At 39.6% G+C, this 21,505-nt stretch overlaps 1 protein-coding gene and 1 long non-coding RNA gene across 2 annotated transcripts in view; one reads left to right on the top strand and one right to left on the bottom strand.

The window, feature by feature from the left end:
• LOC115504500 overlaps positions 1-21,505 on the top strand; it is a 30,406-nt gene that overhangs the window by 2,771 nt on the left and 6,130 nt on the right. The window lies entirely within an intron of this gene.
• LOC115504496 (transmembrane protein 180-like) overlaps positions 18,394-21,505 on the bottom strand; it is a 36,134-nt gene continuing 33,022 nt past the window's right edge. The window contains 1 exon segment of the mRNA XM_032591640.1: positions 18,394-18,526. Within this exon segment, the coding sequence (XP_032447531.1) occupies positions 18,394-18,526 (133 nt within the window).

The raw sequence follows: 21,505 nt of genomic DNA, 5'->3' as shown, positions 1-21,505 counted from the left end.
TGTTCCCTGTGGTAATTAAGCAATGAGCACCTCCAAAAAATAAAATTAGTAAATGTATCCAACAATTTATTTTTATTTATTTTTTTAGAGAGAGAATGAGAGTGTGAGTAGGGGAGAGGGGGAGAGAGGGAGAGAGAGAGGGAGGGAATCCTAAGCAAGATCCACACACAGCACAGAGCCCCACTAAGGGCTCCATTCCACAGCCCTGGGATCACAACCTGAGCCAAAATCAAGAGTCAGACGCTCAACCGACTGAGCCACCCAGGCACCCTGACATTTTTTTTCATTAGTAAACAGGGCATTTTTTATCTGAACTTGGTTGATATAATTTCAGTCATACACAGTGATCACTGTGATCTCTGCTTGATAAATTCTAAATTCAGGTGAAACTGCAAACAGGTTAGAAAAAAATTGGCAACATAAAGTAGCAATATTAAACCAGGAGTTACCTATAGAGGCAAGTACAAATAACACAATGTACTCTTGGAGATCTCCCAGTGCTAACTCATCAGCATACTGGTTTGAGACAGACCAGCTGGGTTTGAAGCCTGGCTCTATGCTTCTTGGTAATGCAGTTTGAGGCAAATAACTTGATTGCTGTAGGTCTCACTTTCCTCATCTGTGAAATGGGAATAATAATAATGGTTACCTATCTCATGGGGATGTAGTAATGATTAAAGTATATATTCTAAATATAAAAGATTATATATTCTAAATATAAAGGACTATTCTAAATATACAGGTGCCTCAAGATGCACGAAGCTCTCCAGAAATGTTAATTTGCTCTTCTTTTCATTATAACATGGATAATTCAACCTCTTCTGATGACCCCTTTTCCTTATCCATAAACTAAGGGCCATGATTCTGAACTGCCTACTTCATAATACACCTACGAGAATCAGATGATCTTAAAGTCTCAACCAAGATTATCATAATAAGGATGTTCGGTCCTAACATAACCGTGATCTCTGCAAAGCTACTCTCCATAAAACATTCCCTTAGAGCCCTTGATGAGAGCTCCTCCTCATTATGTGTTTATTCCCAGGCTCCTTCCTGAGACTTGGGACTAAGGGAGGAAAGATGAGAAGAGGAAAGAGAACACAAATCTAAAAAACATTCAAACCTAAAATTACAAAATCAGGCAGCACATAGAAGTCATTTACTTGTGAAGGATGACTGTCTTAGTAGGAAAGCCTTTCCCTCTCTGATATAGAACTCCACACCAACCATGGCATTTCACCTGCTTACAATCTTCTGAACCCTGCGGCTTCCCTCTACCCCACACCATGGCAATCTCATACCTGTCTCAGTTGATGTCAGGAATAACAGCAGAAAGACAAATAGCACTTTTATGTGGTCAATTAACATTTATCGAATACATGCCACACGCTAGGCTCGAAACTAAGTGGAATAGAAACACAGTGCCTCACCCTCATACAGCTTGCTGTCTGTCTGTCTAGTAGGGAGGCAGACCTGCCCAAATAATCAAAAATATATAATTACAAAAGGCTGAGTGCTAGAAAAGAATTGGATATTGTTAGAACTTAGAACAGAGGGATCTGACTTGACTGGGGTGTGGGGAATGGAGTGTTCAGGGAAAGCTGAAGTATGAGGAAGTGTGGCATCATGGCCCTCGTTTTGACATCTCCTTGCTAAGCTTGAGAGCTTCCGAGTTGCCCAAGTTCCTCTAGATTATAGATGCGCCTAGTAGTTGTGAGAAAAGAAGTAGGGGTGCTCTTGGAGCCTTCTGGGATGTGAAGACTCGCGGTGGCCACCTATGTAATTATGTTGTACATCTACATGACTGCTTTTAGGACCCTTCGAGAAAATCTGCACATAATAGTTTAACTCACTTAGAGGAATATGTGTATTATTTAAAAATACATATTTCAACTCTGCAGTGTCCTTCTAGTAGGAGGTCTGAGTCAGAGCTCTGAAAAAAGAGAGAAGGCTGTTGTTTTTCATTCACTTTCTGGGATATTTTCAAAGGTCCAAAGATCTTTGATCTCGTTTTAAGTATATTTTCAAAACATCCCTATCCTTGGCCTCATAATTGCTGTCTCCTGCATGTATGTGGGTTTGGTCTTATGAATGGCCACTTCCTCTCCACCCAGTGTGCCATGTCACTTCATGCCACTGTGTTTTCATATACTTGTTTTGAAACTATAAAACACTCAAACTTATGGTTTATATGAAATACATGAAAAAATTGCACGGTACAATGAGAAAGCTTTAAAACAAAATCTAAATATTTCATAGTAGACAAAATATATATGTGCATACATAAACATAAGTGATCTTAAAGAGTTTGTATAACATAGCACAGAACCACATCTCTGCTGGCATGAAAGACGATGACTATTTTATTTTTGCACAACCACATACTGGTCTGAGAATGAGGAAGAATACGTTTATGAAAGAGGATACTTGAGCAGTCAAGCAACCTGAAAATCAGACAAAACTATCTCCCTTCTCTGGTAAAAACAGTGATTGATTTTTTTTTAATGGCCACAACTAATGTGAGTTTGCTTTACAACTTAACCTAGGATCTTCCTTAAACGTGTTGTGCCTACAAATCATTAAACCCAGAAGAAAGGCATTTGACTATTAAATATCCAAAACCTCAGCATTTTGAAACCCCCACAGCTGTTTTCCTTCAGTTCATAGTTTCCCCTTACCAACAAACATCCTTTGTTCCATACAGTTTCCTAAAATCGAGAGTCAATACTGCAAACAGCTATTAAGCTATTCCACAGTAGAAAGCTTATTTCAAGTTCATTAGCTTTCTGTCCTCAAGTCTTTCAAGTAAAGTTTTAGATATGGCAGGGACAGGCATTAAAGGCCATTAGCTTTTCCTTCCACTAACAGAGCTCAGATTCCACCCTCTTCCTCCAGCCTCCCACACCAGTTCTGGCGGGTGGGGTGGGAGAAGCCAGCTTTGCTCAAGGACCTCACTAAAGTGTAGTTTGTGAATATAGAACAGGCTATTCTCCCTCCAGGAAAAGTCCATTTTATAACCAAAACTATAAATGATATTGGAGCCAAATGTGCTGTTTTTAGACAGACATAATTTTAAACAAATTGCCTTAGGTTATACATGCACTGTTTTTATTTTCATAAGGAGACATATTTATAGATAATTTTCACCACATCTACAATGCTCATCATAATGATTCAATGGAATGAGGCTTTATGTAAAAAAGCCTTAAGTTATCCCTGTAGACTTTGATAGAACAATGGATTAATTTTTAGAGTCTCCAACGTCCTGGTTGATAAATGAATGGGAATTTCTCCATTGTCATACTATAAACAGCAACATATACATAGGAATATGTATACATGATACATGTCAAATCATATTTGAGAACATTTAATATTTATTAGCTCTTTTCCTCATTTAGAATTTATATTTGGACACAAGTATCAGGAATACATTATATTTTTGACATATATTATAGTTTAAAGAATTTTTAATTTTAAGCAAACTCTGTGTCACATATGGGGCTCGAACTCATGACCCAGAGATCAACAAGAGTTACATACTCTACCAACTGAGCCAGCCAGGCACCCCCAAAGATGTTTTAGGGAAAAAATTAAGTCAGATCATTTTGACATGATAGGCAGTACATACAGTTGATTTTTTTTTTTTTTTTTGAGAGAGAGAGGGTGCAAGTGAGTGAGGGGCAGAGAGAGAGAATCCCACGAAGGGCAGAAAGAGAGAGAGAGAGGAAGAGAGAAGCACGGCTCACCCTGGGCTCGTGTTTTACTCAAAGCAGGGCTGTACTCACCCCAAGAGGGGCTCATGCTTACCCGATGTGGGACTCGAACTTACAAACTTTGAGATCATGACCTGAGCTAAAGTCAAATGCTTAATGACCTAGCCACCCAGCCCCCCCCTCCCCCCATGCAGCTGATCATTAATATTGCCCTGAAATAAATTCTGGAAATACAGAAATAAAATTGCTGTGTATGTATAATGGATTAGAAAAAAGAAATGTAAAGTCACCTTTTTTTTTAACGTTTCTTTATTTTTGAGACATAGAGACAGAGTACGAGTGAAGGAGAGGCAGAGAGAGAAGGAGATACAGAATCCAAAGCAGGCTCCAGGTTCTGAGCTGTCCGCACAGAGCCCAACATGGGTTCCAAACCCACAAACTATGAGATCATGACCTCAGCCGAAGTTGGACGTTCAACAGACTGAGCCACCCAGGTGCCCCATAAAGTCACCTTTTAAAAAGGCAGGTCTGGGGCTGCTGGGTGGCTCAGTTGGTTAAGCGTCCAACTTCAGCTCAGGTCATGACCTCGCGATTCGTGAGTTCAAGCCCCGTGTCAGGTTCTGTGCTGATAGCTCAGAGCCTGGAGCCTGCTCCGGATTCTGTCTCCCTCTTTCTCTGCCCCTCCCCCACGTGTGCTCTGTCTCTGTCTCTCAAAAATGAATAAACATTAAAAAATATTAAAAAAAAAATAAAAAGGCAGGTCTGTTGTGGTGCCTGGGTGGCTCAGTCAGTTAAGCATCTGACTCGATCTCAGCTCAGGTCTTGATCTCAGGGTTGTGAGTTCGGTCAGGTCCCGAAGCCAAGACTTGATTGCAGATTGACTGAAGGAAGATCATAACATATCTACAGAAAAAAACAGCTCATTGGGGGTAGAGGTGGGGAGGAGTTGTGTCAGCCTTGGGAAATGGAAAGGCAGGCTGATTTGGTAGTGGATCTCCATCATCAGCCCAGGAGACAGTATCCTTCACTTTGCTCAATGCTGCACATGTCTCTCTGTGTGGATGGTGATGGGTGCATCCATTTTATCCAGGCTCCATGACATCGTCCATTAACATCATTCTAAATGGCCACATCCCTCATTCCATGCTCACCACATGGTTGGATGTGCTTCACCCAACAAATATCAGACAGACCTCACTTGCCTGAAAAGTGCAATTGATAGGGATGAGAACATCCCAGATTGTTGAGGCATGCTGTGGTTCTCTTTCAAGGTCTTTCTTGCCCCACCCCACATTCCTCATCCCTGAACCCCATTTCCATTTATCCAACTCTCATCTTTATCATCAAAAACAGGGTGAACACTCACACCAAGAGACAGGAAACTCAAATTCTAGTTACATCTCCGACATTTTCAATGTGACCTCGTAAAATCACATAAGTTTCATTATTTTGTTGTAAAAATGGTAATTAATAAAGACCACCTGTGCATATGCACCTGGATTAGAGACTCTTCCAGTTACGGGATCTGTTCCTTCACCTGCTTACTTTCTTTCATGAATTATGGGTTCTGTGGATATTTCCCCAAGTGATAATATGAACATACCTATACTTACATAGTACACAAGAGAAGTGGTATAATTTTGTTTTCCCACACACTTTAACAAGAAATCTCACAAATTCAGTCCCATAGCACTCCACAAAATAGGAAATAATTTACAGCAAGTCGTACATACCTGTGACAAAGTTTGTAAGTAGAGCCATCTTTCGTCTTGACAGTTGTGTGCTTGACAAATTGTCAGCTTCTTATGATCTGAAACCAAAATCCTTACATTTTCTCCTCCCAATATCAGTCACTCTCCCACTTAGTGTGAGGCTTGCCCAGTCCCCTGGGAGGAGGCACTCATTAGGAAAAGTAGGAACGAAAATGAACATATTTCTACCGCATGAAATTCTAGATCTGGGCCACAGCCTCACTCTTTATGAAAAAGAGCATTGCAAGAGTACCACCCAGGCCACTGAAAACAACAATGGCTCACAATAGATGCCAGACATTGTGGTAGGTAACTTAACGTGTGTCATCTCTTTATTTTTTTTAAATTGTTTTCTTTTTTTTTAGAGAGCACGTATGCATGTACACCCAACTTGCGGAGGGGCAGAAGGAGAGGGAGAGAATGAATCATAAGCAGGCTCTATGCTTAATGCACGAGAGTGGCAGGACTGGTGGCAGGACTCTAGCTCAGCGCAGAGCCCTGCAGTGGGAGGTGGGGGGAGGCTCTATCTCACCACTGTGAGATCATGACGAAAGGACCTGAGCCAGAATCAAGGGTGGGACGCTTAACTGACTGAGCCACCCAGGCATCCCCATGTGTCATCTCTTTTTTTCTTTTTTTAAGTTTATTTTTTGAGAGAGAGAGTGCAAGCGGGGAAGGGGCAGTGAGAGAGAGGGCGACACAGATTGGAAGCAAGCTCCAGCTGAGCTGTCAGCACAGAGCCCAACACGGGTGGAACTCGTGGACCGTGAGATCGTGACTGAGCCCAAGTCAGATGCTTAACCAACTAAGCCACCTACATTCCCGTGTCATCTCTTTTAATCCTCAATATAATCTAAGAAGGTTGATACTGTTGTTATTTCTTTTCTTTCTTTTTTTCTTTTCTTTTTTTTTTTTTTTTACAGAGGAAGAAACCAAGGCATATAAAGCTTCTATTGCACAGCCAGTGAGTGGTTGAGGCAGGATTTTAAAGCAGGCGGTCTAATTTCAGAACCCACATTCTTCACACAATGCTCTACTGCCTCCTAGTGTTTTAGCCATCCTCAGCCCAGGAGCATCAGAATCCCGGGTGGTGTTAGTTACACTGCAGGTTCCTGGGTCATTCGAGGTGTACTGATTCAGAATCTTGCTGTAAATCAGAAAGCTTTAACATGATTCACAGGAAGAAGGTGGGGAAGAGGTCCTTAGCAGAAGCACTATGTTCTTTTTTTTTTTAATGTGTATTTGTTTTTTTGAGAGAGCAAGAAAGCTAGTGGGGGTTGGGCAGAGAAGGAGGGAGGCAGAGCATCTGAAACAGGCTCTGGGCTGACATCAGAGAGCCTGACACAGGGCTCGAACTCACAAACTGTGAGATCATGACCTGAGCCAAAGTCGGGTGCTTCAGCCACTGAGCCACCCAGGTGCCCCAGAAGCAATATGTACTTTAATAAAAAGTGTTAATAAAACAGTATTCAATAGTCATGACATTGTTAATGAGGTAATTATTTTTAAAGTGTTGAGATACCCTAAAAGTGTTGAGATAACCATTTGACTTTCTGAATAGCAAGTCAAATGTCACTTGTGTAATCACTTCAAAACAATCTTCCAGAAATAAAATGAAGACAATTTCTGTGTTCTATAAATATTTTTTAAGTCCAGTAATTCACCCTGTATAGTATACAGTTTGAGTTTTGACAAATGCATACAAGGGTTGCGACCAATACCCACAATCAAAATACAGAATATTTCCATTCCTTAAAAAAATTCCCTGTGTCCCTTGTAGTCAACCTCTCTCCCCATCTTAGATTCTGCCAACCACTAATGTGTTTGCTCCCCTGAAAGTTTTACCCTTTCCAGAATATTATTTAAATGGAATCATACAGTTAGGTAATCTTTGAGTCTGGCTTCTCTTCCATTCAGCATTGTGCACTTGGCATTCATTCATGCTGATGTATCAGTAAATCTGTCTTCTTACTGACATATGTCATTCCATGATATGATTGTACCACAATCTGTTTCCCTGTTAAACAGCTGAAGGACATTTGAGTCACTTCCAGTTTTTTTTATGTATGTGATCATGACTAAACTGCCATAAACAACTGTGTACATGTTTTTTGTGAACACAGTTTTTGGTTCTCTTGAGCAAATAGCTAGCAATGGGATTTCTGGATTCTATGTCAGATTCTATGTCTATTTAACTTTTTTAATAAGCTGTCAAAACTGATTTCTAAAGCAGCTGTGCCATTTTAATTCTTCCAGGACTGTATGAGAGTTCTAGGTGCTCCACAATCTTGTCAGCACATGGTATTGTCAGTTTTTATTTTAGCCAGTCCAGTAGTTATGTAGTGGTATTTCACTGTGGTTTTATTTTTCTTTTAATGTTTATTTATTTATTTTGAGAGAGAGAGAGAGCATGAGCAGAGGAGGGGCAGAGAGAGAGAAGGAGAGAGAGAGAATCCCAAGCTCCCAAGCTCCACGCTATCAGCACAGAATCTGATACAGGGCTTGATCTCATGAACTGTGAGATCATGACCTGGTCGGAAATCAAGAGTTGTTCACTTAATTGACTGAGCCACCCAGACACTCCTTCACTGTGGTTTTAATTTGCCTTTTCCTGATAACCAATAGTGTTAAAGATCTTTTCATGTACTTACTTTCCATCTGTAGCTCTTCTTTGGTGGAATGTCTGTTCAAACATTTGCCCCTTTTTTATTGGGTTGTTTCTTATCTTTTAATTGGTTGAGAGTCTTTTTAAAATACTCTACATGCAAGTCTTTTATGAAATATGGATTTTGCAAATATTTTCTCCCAGACTGTGGCTTACCTTTTCATTTATTAACAATGTCTTTCAAAGATCAGGAGTTAATTTTTTTTTCCCAGACTTGATGAGGTATCATTGACAAGTAAAAATTGTGTATATGTAGATTGTACAACATGATTTTTTAAAGGTGTACAATTGGATGATTTAACATACATATAAATTATGAAATAATTATAATAATTAAGTTCATTAACACATCCATCACCTCACATAGGTACCTTTGTGTGCATATGTGGTGAGAACACTTAAGAGCTACTCTTAGCAAATTTCAAGTGTATAATATAGTGTTATTAACTATAGTCACCATTTTTTACATTAGATTCCCAGAATTTATTATAACTGAAATATTGTGCCTTTGGACCAACATCTCTCTACTTCCACACCCTCATGCCATGGCAACCATTGTTCTCTGGTTCAATGTTTTAAGCTTCCATTTATAAGTGAAACCATACCAGTATTTGTCTTTCTGTTCTGGCTTACTTCACGTAGCATAATGTCCTCCAGGTTCATCCATGTTGGTGCAAATGATGAGACTTCCTTCTTTTTTATGGCTGAATAATCTCTGTATCTATATCACATCTTTATCCATTCATCCATCAACGAACACTTAGGTTGTTTCCATACTTGGATATTGTGACTAATACTGCAACGATCATGGGAGTGCAGATACCTCTTTCTTTTAGTTTTAAGTTTATTTTGGGAGAGAGAGAGAGAGAGAGAGAGAGAGAGAGCACACGTGCACAACACAAGTGAGGGAGGGGCAGAGTGATAGGGAGAGAGAGAATCCCAAGCAGGTTCCACCCTATCAGCGCAGAGCCCCAGGAAGGACTCGATCCCATGATCTGTGAGATCATGACCTGAGCCAAAATCAAGAGTTGGACGCTTAATGCACTGAGCCACCCAGGCATCCCTCTTTTTCTTTCAGTTTTACTGAGATATAACCAACATACAGCATTGTGTAAGTTTAAGGTATACAGCATAACGTCTTGACTTACATATATTATGAAATGATCATCACAATTAGTTAACATCCATCACCTCATATAGTTACAAAAAGAAAAAAAAGAAAGAAAATGTGTTTTTCCTTGTGTAAGAACTCTTAGGATTTACTCTTAACAGCTTTCAAATATACCCTACAGCAGTGTTAACTACAATCATCATGTTGTACATTACATCCTGAGTACTTATTTATCTTATAACTAGAAGGTTGTGCCTTTTGATCACCTTCCTCCAATTCCTCCTTTCCCACCCCTGCCTCTGGAAACCACAAATCTTCTCTTTTTCTGTGAATTTTCTTTTGTTTTGTTTTGTTTTTCTGTGAGTTTCTGGGGTTTTTTTGTTGTTTTTTTGGTCGTTGGTTTTTTGTTTGTTAGATTCCACATATAAGTGAGAGCCTATAGTATTTCTCTTTCCCTGTTTTAGTTCACTTAGCATAATGCCCTCAAGATCCATCTGTGTTGTCACAAATGGTAAGATTTCCTTCTTTTTATGGCTAAATTCCATTGCATATATATATACCAAAACTTTATCTATTCATCTGTCTATGGACATTTAGATTGTTTTCCCTGTCTTGGCTATTGTAAAGAATACTGCAGTGCATATGGAGGTACAGATATCTCAACATAGTGTTTTCTTTTCCTTCAGATGTAGTCCCAGAAGTAGAATTGCTGAATCATATGGTTGTTCTATCTTCAGATTTTTGAGGAACCTCCATGCTCTTTTCCACAGTGGTTGCACCAGTTTACATTGCCATCAAGAGTCCACAGGGATCCCTTTTCTCCACATCTTCACCAGCATTTTTTATCTCTAATCTTTTTGGTGATAACCAAACAGGCATCTGTTTTCAATTTTATTGATTTCTGATGTTTATTATTTCCTCCTGCCTGATTTGGGTTTAATTTGCTCTTTTTTGTTTGTTTGTTTCCTAAGGTGGAAACATAGATTATTAATTCAGACCCTTCTTTTATTTATATATAATATATAGGCACATATGTATAATATATATACATATTCATTTAATGCCACAGACTTCCTTCTAGGCACTGCTCTCATTGCATTCCACAAATTTTGATATACTGTATCATGTTTTCATTTTTGTTCAATTCAAAATATGTTCCAGTTTCCTTGCTGACTTTTTCTTTAATCCATGAGTTATTTAAAAGTGTGTTTTTAACTTCCAGATTTGGGGGGGGATTTCCCAGGTAGGTTATTGGTTTCTAATTGAATATATCATTATAATCAGAAGACATACTTTATATGACTTCTTTCATATGTGTTGTTATTTCTTTTTTAATTTTTTTTAATGTTTATTTATTTTTGAGAGAGAGAGACAGAGTGCGAATGGGGGAGGGGCAGAGAAAGACGGAGACACAGAATCTGAAGCAGGCTCCAGGCTCTGAGCTGTCAGCACAGAGACTGACGAGGGGCTCGAACTCACAGCCGTGAGATCATGACCTGAGCCGAAGTCAGACACTTAACCAACTGAGCCACCCAGGCACCCCGTTATTTCTTTTACTGCCCAGATGTTCTAACTTGCTAAATATTTCATTTGCACTTGAAAAGAACGTGTATTCTGCTGTTGTTGGGCAAGCTGTTCTATAAATGGCAACTAGGTCAAGTTTCTTGATGGTATTGTTTACTTCTATATCTTTAATGATTTTCCTTCTAAATGCCCTATTGATTACTAAGAAGTGAATTCCCACCTAAAATTGTGGATTTTGGGGGGCACCTGGCTGGCTCAATTGGTAGAACATGCAACTCTTGTTTTTAGAGTTGTGAATTTGAGCCCCATATTGGGGGTAGAGTTTACTTAAAAAGTATTATTTAAAAAATTATAAAATTATGGATTTGTTTATTTCTCCATTCACTTCTATTAGTTTTTTGCTTCATGCATTAAATTTTTTTTTTTTTTTACATTTATTCATTTTTGAGAGACAGAGACAGAGCACAAACAGGGGAGGGGCAGAGAGAGAGGGAGACACAGAATATGAAGCAGGCTCCAGGCTCCCAGCTGTCAGCACAGAGCCCAATGTGGGGCTTGAAATCACAAACTGCAAGATCATGACCTGAGCCGAAGTCGGACGCTCAACCAACTGAGCCACCCAGGCTCCCCTTGCTTCATGCATTTTGAAGCTCCATTATTAAGTACATACATATTTAGGATTATTACATTTTATTGGTAAGTTGATCCACTTATTACTAGGTAAGCTCTCTCTTTATCCCTGGTAATATTCCTTCTTTTGAAGTTGACTTAAATGTTAACATGGCCATTCCAACTTTCCTTGGATTACTGCTTACGTGTTATATTTTTGGTCCTTCGTCTTTAAACATACCTGTGTCTTCATATTGGAAGCGGATTTTTTGGTACATATCATGTAGTTGGATCTTGTTTTGTTTTTAATCCAATCAATAATTTCTGTTTTTTAATTGGTATATTTAGACCATTTGTATTTAATGTAATATTGATTAACATCTAGTTGTTTTCTCTGTTCCATTCTTGGCCCTCTTTCCGCTTTTTCTGCCTGCTTTTAGGATGATTAATTTTTATTATGCTATTTCCACTATAGGCTTATTATTCATGCCTCAGTTTAAATATATATATATTTATGGGGCGCCTGGATAGTTCAGTTCGTTGAGCATCCAACTTCAGCTCAGGTCATGATCTTGCAGTCTGTGAGTTCAAGCCCCATCTTGGGCTCTGTTCTGACAGCTCAGAGCCTGGAGCTTCAGATTCTGTGTCTTCCTCTCTCTCTGCCCCTCCCCTACTCGTACTCTGTCTCTCTCTCTCTCAAAAGTAAATAAACATTAAAAAAAATTTTTAATATATATATGTAATGGTTGGTCTAAAGTTTATAATATACATCTAAAATTAATCACATCCTACCTTAAAATAATAATATACTTCTTCCATATGGTGTAAGAACCTTTTAACAATAGATGACAAATTCTTCCCTCTAATCTTTTAGATTATTGTTGTCCTATATTTTATTTTTGCATGTACTGTAATTCCCAAATACACTGCTGCTATTTTTACTTTAGATAGTCAATTATCTTTTATTGAAAATTTTATTGAGATAATTGTGGATTCACATGCTGTAGTAAGAAATAGTGCAGAATCATCCCATGTAATCTTTACCCAGTTTATCCTAAAGGTAACATCTTACAAATTAGATAGCACATATCACAACGAGGATTTTGACACTGTTAACATTCCATTAATCTTTTAGATAGTTTTACGTGTGTGTGTGTGTGTTTAGTTCCATACAATTTTATCACATGTACGTTCGTCTGTCCACCACCATAGTCAAGATACGGAACAATTTCATTGCCACAAGGATTGCTTGTGTTGCCCTTTTATTTATTTTTTATTTTTTTAAACGTTTATTTAGTTTGAGAGAGAGAGGGCATGAGCAGGGGACAGGCAGACAGAGAGGGAGAGAGAATCCCAAACAGGCTCCCCACTGTCCGCACAGAGCCCAACACAGGGCTTGACCTCACGAACTGTGAGATCATGACCTAAGCCAAAATCAAGAGTTAAATGCTTAACTGACTGAGCTACCCAGGCGCCCCATGTGTTGCCCTTTTATAACTATGATCATCCTTATCACTTCCCATTCCCATCTTAAACCTCTGGCTACCATTAATCTGCTCTCCATTTCTAAAATGTTTTCATTTCAACAAATGTTACATAAATGGAATCATATGGTATGTAACCTTCTGTGATTGGGTTTTTTCATTCAGTATAATTCCCTGGAAAATCATCCAAGTTGATGTGTGTGTCAATAGTTTAACTTTTATTGCTAAGTAGTATTCCATGGTTTCTATGTATCACAGTTTGTTTAACCATTAATCTGTTGAAGGAATTGTGTAAATGTAAGTTTTCATTTCTCTGGGATAAATGCTCCAAAGTGCAATTGCTATGTTGCATTATAATTATATGTTTAGTTTTATAAGAAACTGCCAAATGTCTTATAGAGTGGCTGTACCACTTGACATTTTCACCAGCAATGTATGAGTGATCCTTAGTCACCTTTTAAAGTGGTTTAGCCTGGGTGGCTCAGTCAGTTAAGGGTCTGACTTGGGCTCAGGTCATGATCGCAGGCTTCTTGGCTTTGAGCCCCACATTGGATTCTGTGCTGACAGTTCAGAGCCTGGAGTCTGCTTCAGATTCTGTGTCTCCCTCTTTCTCTGCCCCTCCCCACTTATGCTCTCTCTCTCTCTCTCAAAAATAAATAAAACATTTTTAAAAATTTAATAAAAATAAAGTGATTAAAAATAAGGGGCACCTGGGTGGCTCAGTCAGTTGAGTGTCCAACTCTTGATTTTGGCTCAGGTTGTGATCCCTGGGTTGTGGGATTGAGCTGTACATCAGGCTCTGTGTTGAGCATGGAGGCTGCTTGAGATTCTCTCTCCCTCCACCCCTCTCTCACACTCTCTTTCTCTCTCTCTGAAAATAAAAAAATAAATAAAAATTTTTAAATGATTATAAAATAAGAAAAAAGAAGTCTTTTGTATTTACCTCCATTTTAACCATTTCTAGAGATCTTTATTCCTTGGTTTAGACCCAAGTTTCTATCTGGTAACTTCCTGAACACTTCATGTAATGCACATCTGCTGGTAATGAAACTTTCAGCCTTTTGTTTGTCTGAAAGTCTTTATTTCACTTACTTTTTAAAATGTTAGTTATTTATTTTGGGGGGCAGAGAGGAGAGACAGAATCCCAAGCAGGCTCCATGCTGTCCACGCAGAGCCTGATGCAGGCTCCCACGAACCGTGAGATCATGACCTGAGCCAAAACCGAGGCAGAAGCCTAACTGACTGAGTCACCCAGGCAACCCTCACTTAATTTTTAAAGATATTTGCCTTGTGTATAAAAATTTAGGTTGACAGTTTTTTTCTTTCATATTTTAAAGATGTCATTACATTGCCTTCTGTCTTCCATTATTTATGGTGAAGAGTGTGCTGCTCATCTTATTTTTGTTCCTCTCTATGTAATGTATCTTATATCTTGGGCTACCTTCAGTGGTTTATCTTTATCTTTGGCTCTCATCAGTTTGAATATGATGTGTCTAGGTGTTTTTGTTTTGTATGTTTGATGGGGTTTTCAATATTTATCGTGGTATTTTCCTGGTTCTCTGAGCTACTTGGATCTTGAACTTCTGGGTTTGATGTCTTTCATTATTTTTTTGAAAATTCTTGGCTATCGTCTTTTCAAATATTTTTTCTAACCTGTTCTGTTCTCTTTTGGAGTGGGAAGAATTCCATTAAAATGTACATTTGACTATTATATATTGTCTCAAGTCTCTTGGGTGCTCTATTCTTTTTGATTCTCACTCTCTTTGTGTTTCAGCTTGAGTAATTTCTACTGACATATCTTCAAGTTCACTGACTCTTTCCTCATGGGACACTCTGCATATTAAAGTTTGCACAAGTTTAGGGTGCCTGGGTGGCTCAGCCGGTTGAGTGTTTGACTTCAGCTCAGATCATGATCTCATGGTTCATGGGTTCAAGCCCCACATTGGGCTCTGTGTTGTCAGCTCAGAGCCTGGAACCTGCTTTGGATTCTGTGTGTGTGTGTGTGTGTCTCTCTCTGTCCCTCCCCCACTTGTGCTCTGTGTGTGTGTCTCTCTCTCTCTCTCAAAAATAAACATTAAAGTTTGCGCAAGTTCAAACTTCTTCACCACCTTTAGCTCTCCCTTCAGGATTGAGTGTGGATTTATGATTAATAGACCATTCTGAAAGATAATACAGTCATATCCCCATCCCTAGTTGTCCTTATCTCCAGGCTTGGAAAGAACTTTGCTGATTTCAGGAAAAGCGAAATGAAAAAAATGCAGGAAATACACCATTTTGTATTCTCTTACTGCAACACCCTGGCTTGGATCAGAGAACTCAGAATATGAATCAGGTCTACTCTACCTACACTGCTTCCAATTCTTACTGAACATACCCACCAACAGACCAAGTGGCAACCCATTGAGTACTATTATGATGTACACCCCGTGGTAGGCTGGAGCCTGCTCATCCTGGCTGGTAAAAGCCATTATCGGGGCGCCTGGGTGGCGCAGTCGGTTAAGCGTCCGACTTCAGCCAGGTCATGATCTCACGGTCCGTGAGTTCGAGCCCCGCGTCGGGCTCTGGGCTGATGGCTCGGAGCCTGGAGCCTGTTTCCGATTCTGTGTCTCCCTCTCTCTCTGCCCCTCCCCCGTTCATGCTCTGTCTCTCTCTGTCCCAAAAATAAATAAAAAACGTTGAAAAAAAAATTAAAAAAAAAAAAAGCCATTATCAACTTTTCAGGAATTTCTCAGGCTGGGTTTTAAACACAGCAATTGTTAAAAAAATAAAGTAAATAAAAAGCGGGGGGGGGGGTGCTTTGGTGGCTCAGTCAGTTAAGTGTCCGACTTTGGCTCAGGTCATGATCTCACAGTTCTTGGTTTGAGCCCCGCGTTGGGCTCTGTGCTGACAGGTCAGAGCCTGAGCCTGCTTCGGATTCTGTGTCTCCCTCTCTCTCTGCCCCTCCCCTACTCACACTCTGTCTCTCTCTCAAAAATAAATACACACTGAAAAAAATTTAAACACAGAAATTGTTAAAAATTAATATACTTAAGTTTATGATTAAATGATATTAAAAACAAAAGTGATAAGTACTCAAAACATTACTTTCTAGTTGCTACATTTTACTGTTATTTATGCTTTTAATGTTATTAATACCTGCCATATCTGTATGGTGATACAATATGTGCATATGGTGTTACGATTATGTGTTTTGTTTTTTAATTTTATAATGGCATGATACTGATCATCTCTCCCCCTAAATCTGTGTTCAGTAATATCACATTTACAGCCTGAAATTAGCTATAGTGGATGTATTTATGCCATGGAAATCAGTATATAGTATTGTTTTGTTTTGTTGATTGTCTAGACCAGGGGTTGGCAAACTTTTTCTATAAAGAGCCAGATAATATTTTTGTCTTCTGAGTCACATACAGTTCCTGTCACACAACAATTATTTGTTTGACAAGTCTTTCAAAATACAAAAATTATTCTTAGATCTCAGACAGTATAAAAAGACACCACATGTTGGATTTGGTTCATAGGCCAAAAGAGGTGTGCCAACCTCTGGTCTAGACTTAAGAAAGTAATAAAGAAAATGTTAACCATGCAGCTGAAACTCCAAACTGTCATCTCTATATCTGTGACACTGTGAAAACACAGGGAATTGAGGACATATTCTTTCCAGTATTGAAAATTATCATTCAGTTATTCAGAGAAGTTACTCACATCATTAATGACTGAGTAAAGTTCTGAAGTATGTCTTTATTGTTTCTTACTGGTTATTATAAACAAAAATATAAAATAACATTTAGATTGTAACTATACTCCTTGGCCTATGACATAAGTGACTTCTTTGTTGAATTGAATACTAATCAAGCATTTATTCGTAGTCTTGATTTCATGATTATTGCTATGAATTATAAAACCTTATGAGTGGAATTTTTAAGAAATAACAAGTCACACTGACATTATAGGTGTATGAAATTTACAATAAAGAGTAGGTATTATTATTATTTTTAAGTCATATGCTATACATCCTTTTTATCAGTAAAATATATAATAAAGTTATATATGCATATATATATGCATACATTTTTTTTTCAGAGAGCCAGTTGTTAAGTATTTTCAGTTCACCAGTGTAAACAATGTGTCATGCTGAGCAATGACCCTTCTTGGGTAGGAGAATCTAACAGGCTGGCTCAGTCAGAAGAGTATGCAACTCTTGATCTCAGTGTTGTGAGTTTGAGCCCCACATTGGATATAGAAATTACTTATAAATAAATAAATAAATAAATAAATAAATAAATAAATAAATAAAACTTTAAAAAGAGAGAGAGAGGGAGGCACCTAGGTGGCTCAGTTGGTTAAGCATCCAACTTCGGCTCAGGTCATGATCTCACAGTTCATGGGTTCAAGCTCCGTGTCGGGCTGTGCACTGACAGCTCGGGGCTTGGAGCCTGCTTCGGATCCTGTGTCTCCCTGTCTCTCTGCCCCTTCCCTGCTCATGCTCTGTCTCTCTTTCTCTGTCACAAATAAACATTAAAAATAATAAATAAAAGAGAGAGAGAATATAATAGGCACACAGAGTCTGAGTCAGTTAGATGAAGATGAGCAACTGATCTGAAAGGTCTGGTGCTCAGTTGAGAGTATGTGTGTTTGAGAGAGAGAGAACCATGAAATAAAGATGTCAGAGGCAGAGAAAGCTACCTCAGGCCCTGCCTTTCTCACTCCAGTCCTTGTATGATTCAACTCTATTTTATTCCCTGTCCGCGATGCCTGTGAATTTCCCTACTGTATCCTTACAAGGAACCTCTCTTTATTTAAGACAGCTGAAGTTGAATTCCTATTCCTTCATAACCAAAAGTTCTATGACCAAGCCAGCCACATAAATCTGGGTTATATGGGTTCTCTTATATTGGCCCTGGAATCTACCAAATGTGACCACTATCAGTCACAGGGTAATCTACAGATGATGGTGATGCAGCATTACTTAACGAAAAGGAAAAAAAAAAAAAAAAAGATGTCTTCACTGATATAATCTGTTGAAGCATCAGTATGAGGCTTAAAATAAAAGGAAGTAGGGGGAGACTGGGCGGCCCAGTCAGTTAAGCATCTAACTCTTGATCTCAGCTCAGATCTTGATCTCAGGGTCATGAGGTAAAGTCCCCACCTTGGGCTCCACGCTGGACATGATGCCTACTTAAAAAAATAATAATAAAATAAAAATGAAGGAAAGTGGCATGCACAATCAGGCGGACTCTGGAAACTGAAGGAAATCACATAGCAGTTCAGGGGTGAAGAAGAACAGTTGCGACCAGGCCACAAGACCACTTGGAAACAGCCAACAGAGAGGCCTGAACTCATATTTAACTTTCTTATTAGTTTATTACGGTAGTCAAAACGCCCTAAAACATGTTGTATTTGTTTCATCTGTTTTGTTTTCTAAACAAATTAGGGGTTATAAAATACAGTTTTGCCTTCTGGTAGAATGTAATCTCTGTAAGAATAAACAACTGAAGATTTGTTTGAATCCCATGCTAGCCAAGCATTGGCCTTAAAGAGCCCCTGTGTAGTCTGTCTTGTTCCTCATTGAGAATGGACTCCAAACCAGAATGTGAATTACTGCAATGCCCAGGGGGACCAGGCAAATCAAATTAAACATAGCATCATGAAGATCGAAAATTGTACTAGGGAAAAAAAAAGATTTAAAACATAATTAGCTTCTCTAGCGATATCTCTTCTTAATTCAAAGATATATAACAAAAGGCTTCAGAAAAGTTTTGCTTTCAAAAAGTAATAGAAATTTTATCAAATAATCTGGATTTTTGTCCCAAATAATTGAATAATCCCTACCTTCCAGTTGCCCATACCAGAGGAGGCTGACATGTAAATGGGTGATGCTAATGCCTGATGGGAAGTCATACAGCTTATCCTGAAGGATCATTCACAGTACATGGGAAGACAGAGGGTGGAGGTGAGGCACACGTACACGCTCATGATGCTTCGGTCTTGAAATTACCCTCCAACGTGTTTTAAACAAAGTGGTGGGAATTTGGCATTCATTTTTATCACTAAACTTACTTCCATTCAACACAACTAGAGGTTACAAAAAGAAACTACAGTTAATAGTTATATTCAGGAGTAGCAGGTCCTGGTTTTCTGCCAAGAACTTACACTAAGCTCCCAGGTCCCTGTGGTTCTTCATTATGCTCCTGGTAGATCTTTTTTTTTTTCCTTCATTTAAATCACATACATTAAAAGAGGGCTCCTGATTATTTGGGGACTGATTATCCAGGCTTCAGCTTCTTTCTGGTCACCTAGGCTATCTAAAATATCACCTCATCCCCTCAGCCAAGTGAGGAACTAACGGAAAAGATCAAAAATATCTGATAGTTTAGGAAGAAGAAGAGGCAGTTTATTACATTTTCATACTAAAATTAGCTGCTATTCCCAGAAACTAGGTATCATTCATTCATCTTAAAAAAAAAAAAAAAAGGCACTGTGTGATTATTAAATGTGTTGGCACTGGACCAAGTACTGGGTATTCAATGGCAGGCAAAACTGACAGAGTTCCCACCCTCAAGGAGCTCACCTCTTGGTGCAGAAGGCAGATCTTAATCAAGCAATCACAGATAAGAGTGATTTACATATGGTGACTAGGATCACTGCATTAAGGGGGCACCTGGGTGGCTCGGTCGGCTAAGTGTCCGACTTCGGCTCAGGTCATGATCTCGAGGTCCGTGAGTTCGAGCCCCGCGTCGGGCTCTGTGCTGACAGCTCAGAGCCTGGAGCCTGCTTTGGATTCTGTGTCTCCTTCTCTCTCTGCCCCTTCCCCTCTCATGCTTCACCTCTCTCTCTCTTTCTCTCTCTCTCTCTCAAGAATAAATATTAAAAAAATTATTTAAAAGATCACTCCATTAAGTGCTGTGATGGAAAAACACAAGGTATTAGATGGCAGCACATAGCCAGAGGGGCTGGCCTACTCTTGGCAAGTGGAGTCCAGAGGAGGCTCCCCTGGGGAGGCAGTATTTGAGCTGAGATCTGAAGGGTAAGTAGGCATTAGCTAGAAGGCCTGCACCTAGAATCATGTGCAAAACCTCCAACTATCACTACCTCCTCCTCCAAAAGCCATAGCTGGGAATGTCCTTGGTGCTCTGGACTGGACTGCATTTGTTAGGAATGGCCACACCTTCTGATCAGTGCTCCACAAGACCACCCTTCACCTCAGGTCCTGCTTGGTCCAAGAAGTGATTGGTAATGACCTACCCAACCCATTGCTCTTGTGCTGCTAGTTTCTGGGCTCTGAGACAAACACAGAGGCTTGGGTCACAGGCTGGGCCATCAACACATATCTACTATAGCCTCTGGAAGTAACAGAGGCACCAAGGGTGCCACTGATACATGATGTCACTTCTGCTCCACACAAACTATCTATGGAAAAAACTCATTTGGGGGCATGTGGTGTTGTATCTTCCCTGCATTCTTTCCTTTAAGAAAAATCCTCTCTGCTCTTCCTTTCCTATCTGACTGCCCAACTCCCAACCCCAAGATCAAGTACATGCCCAGACCTAGTCTGAGAACTCCAACCTCAGGCTACAACTACTGACTCAGGGATGGGCATGTGACTCATAAAGCTTTTCAAGGTCCACTGGGGGACTTCTGCTGGGCTAATGGGACAAACGTTAAGTGTTTCCTTTAGGATCTTGGGTTGTTGGGCCCAAGTAAGCTTGGAGTTATCTTGCAGCCATGTGGTAAAAGACTGGACTCAATACAGAAGGAAAGTCAGAGAAACAGGTTCCTATCATCACCTGTTCAGCTACCCAGATCCACCTCTGCCTGACTTCATTACAGGAGCTGGCAAGTTTTTTTTTTTAATGTAAGCTAGCCTGCACTCGGTTTCTGTCACTTACAGCCAAAGTGACTTGAATAATGTACCTTTCCCATTGGCACGTATGTCCGAATTACCATAAATTGGCAACCTCTAACCATTATCGGGAAAGATTCAGTGATTTCTAATTGGCCATTACTAACAAGGACAAGTTTGAAACAGCTGAGCACAGATTTCAAGAATGGGAAGACAAGGTCATGGTTGGTACTTTTGAACAAGACGTAGGTGCACACAAGCATGATGCTTCTCTCACCGCCTTGGTTCACTGATTGGAACCACAAGACCAGATGAGAGAACTGGACCGACAATGTGTACGAGATGCCAAAGAGGTAATGGAAACCCAAGTTCCAGTGTGAAGCAGCCTCAATCACACATTTCTCAAACACAAAGAAGAAAGGAATTGGCCTAATCAAGACCTTTAAAGGGGAAAAGAACCACAGAGCCATGACGGTGAGCTGCTAGTCACGGAATTAGTACAATGTGTGCTCAGAAGCCCAGTGTTTTATGAAAAGACTGGTTTCTGCTTGGCCGAGGCTCTTCTGTGCGTCTTATCTGAGTGTTTGGTTAGCAGCAGGAGCCTATTATCCTCCGACATTTTCTAGTTATAACAGATTCCAGTTTCGGAAACATCAAGAAATTGGATTCCAGCTTCCAAGGGTTCCCTCTGGGAGATATTCACTCTCCAGGACAGAACTGTCTTTTTCTCTTTTTTTCACAGTGAGTGAGGGCATGGGGAACACCTGTGGTAATCTGCAGAGGCAAATTGTGAGCACGCCAA

Source organism: Lynx canadensis, chromosome E3 (assembly GCF_007474595.2).
Source record: "Lynx canadensis isolate LIC74 chromosome E3, mLynCan4.pri.v2, whole genome shotgun sequence".
In the NCBI taxonomy this organism is placed as follows: Eukaryota; Metazoa; Chordata; class Mammalia; order Carnivora; family Felidae; genus Lynx; species Lynx canadensis.
This window is presented reverse-complemented; position numbering and strand designations above follow the sequence as displayed.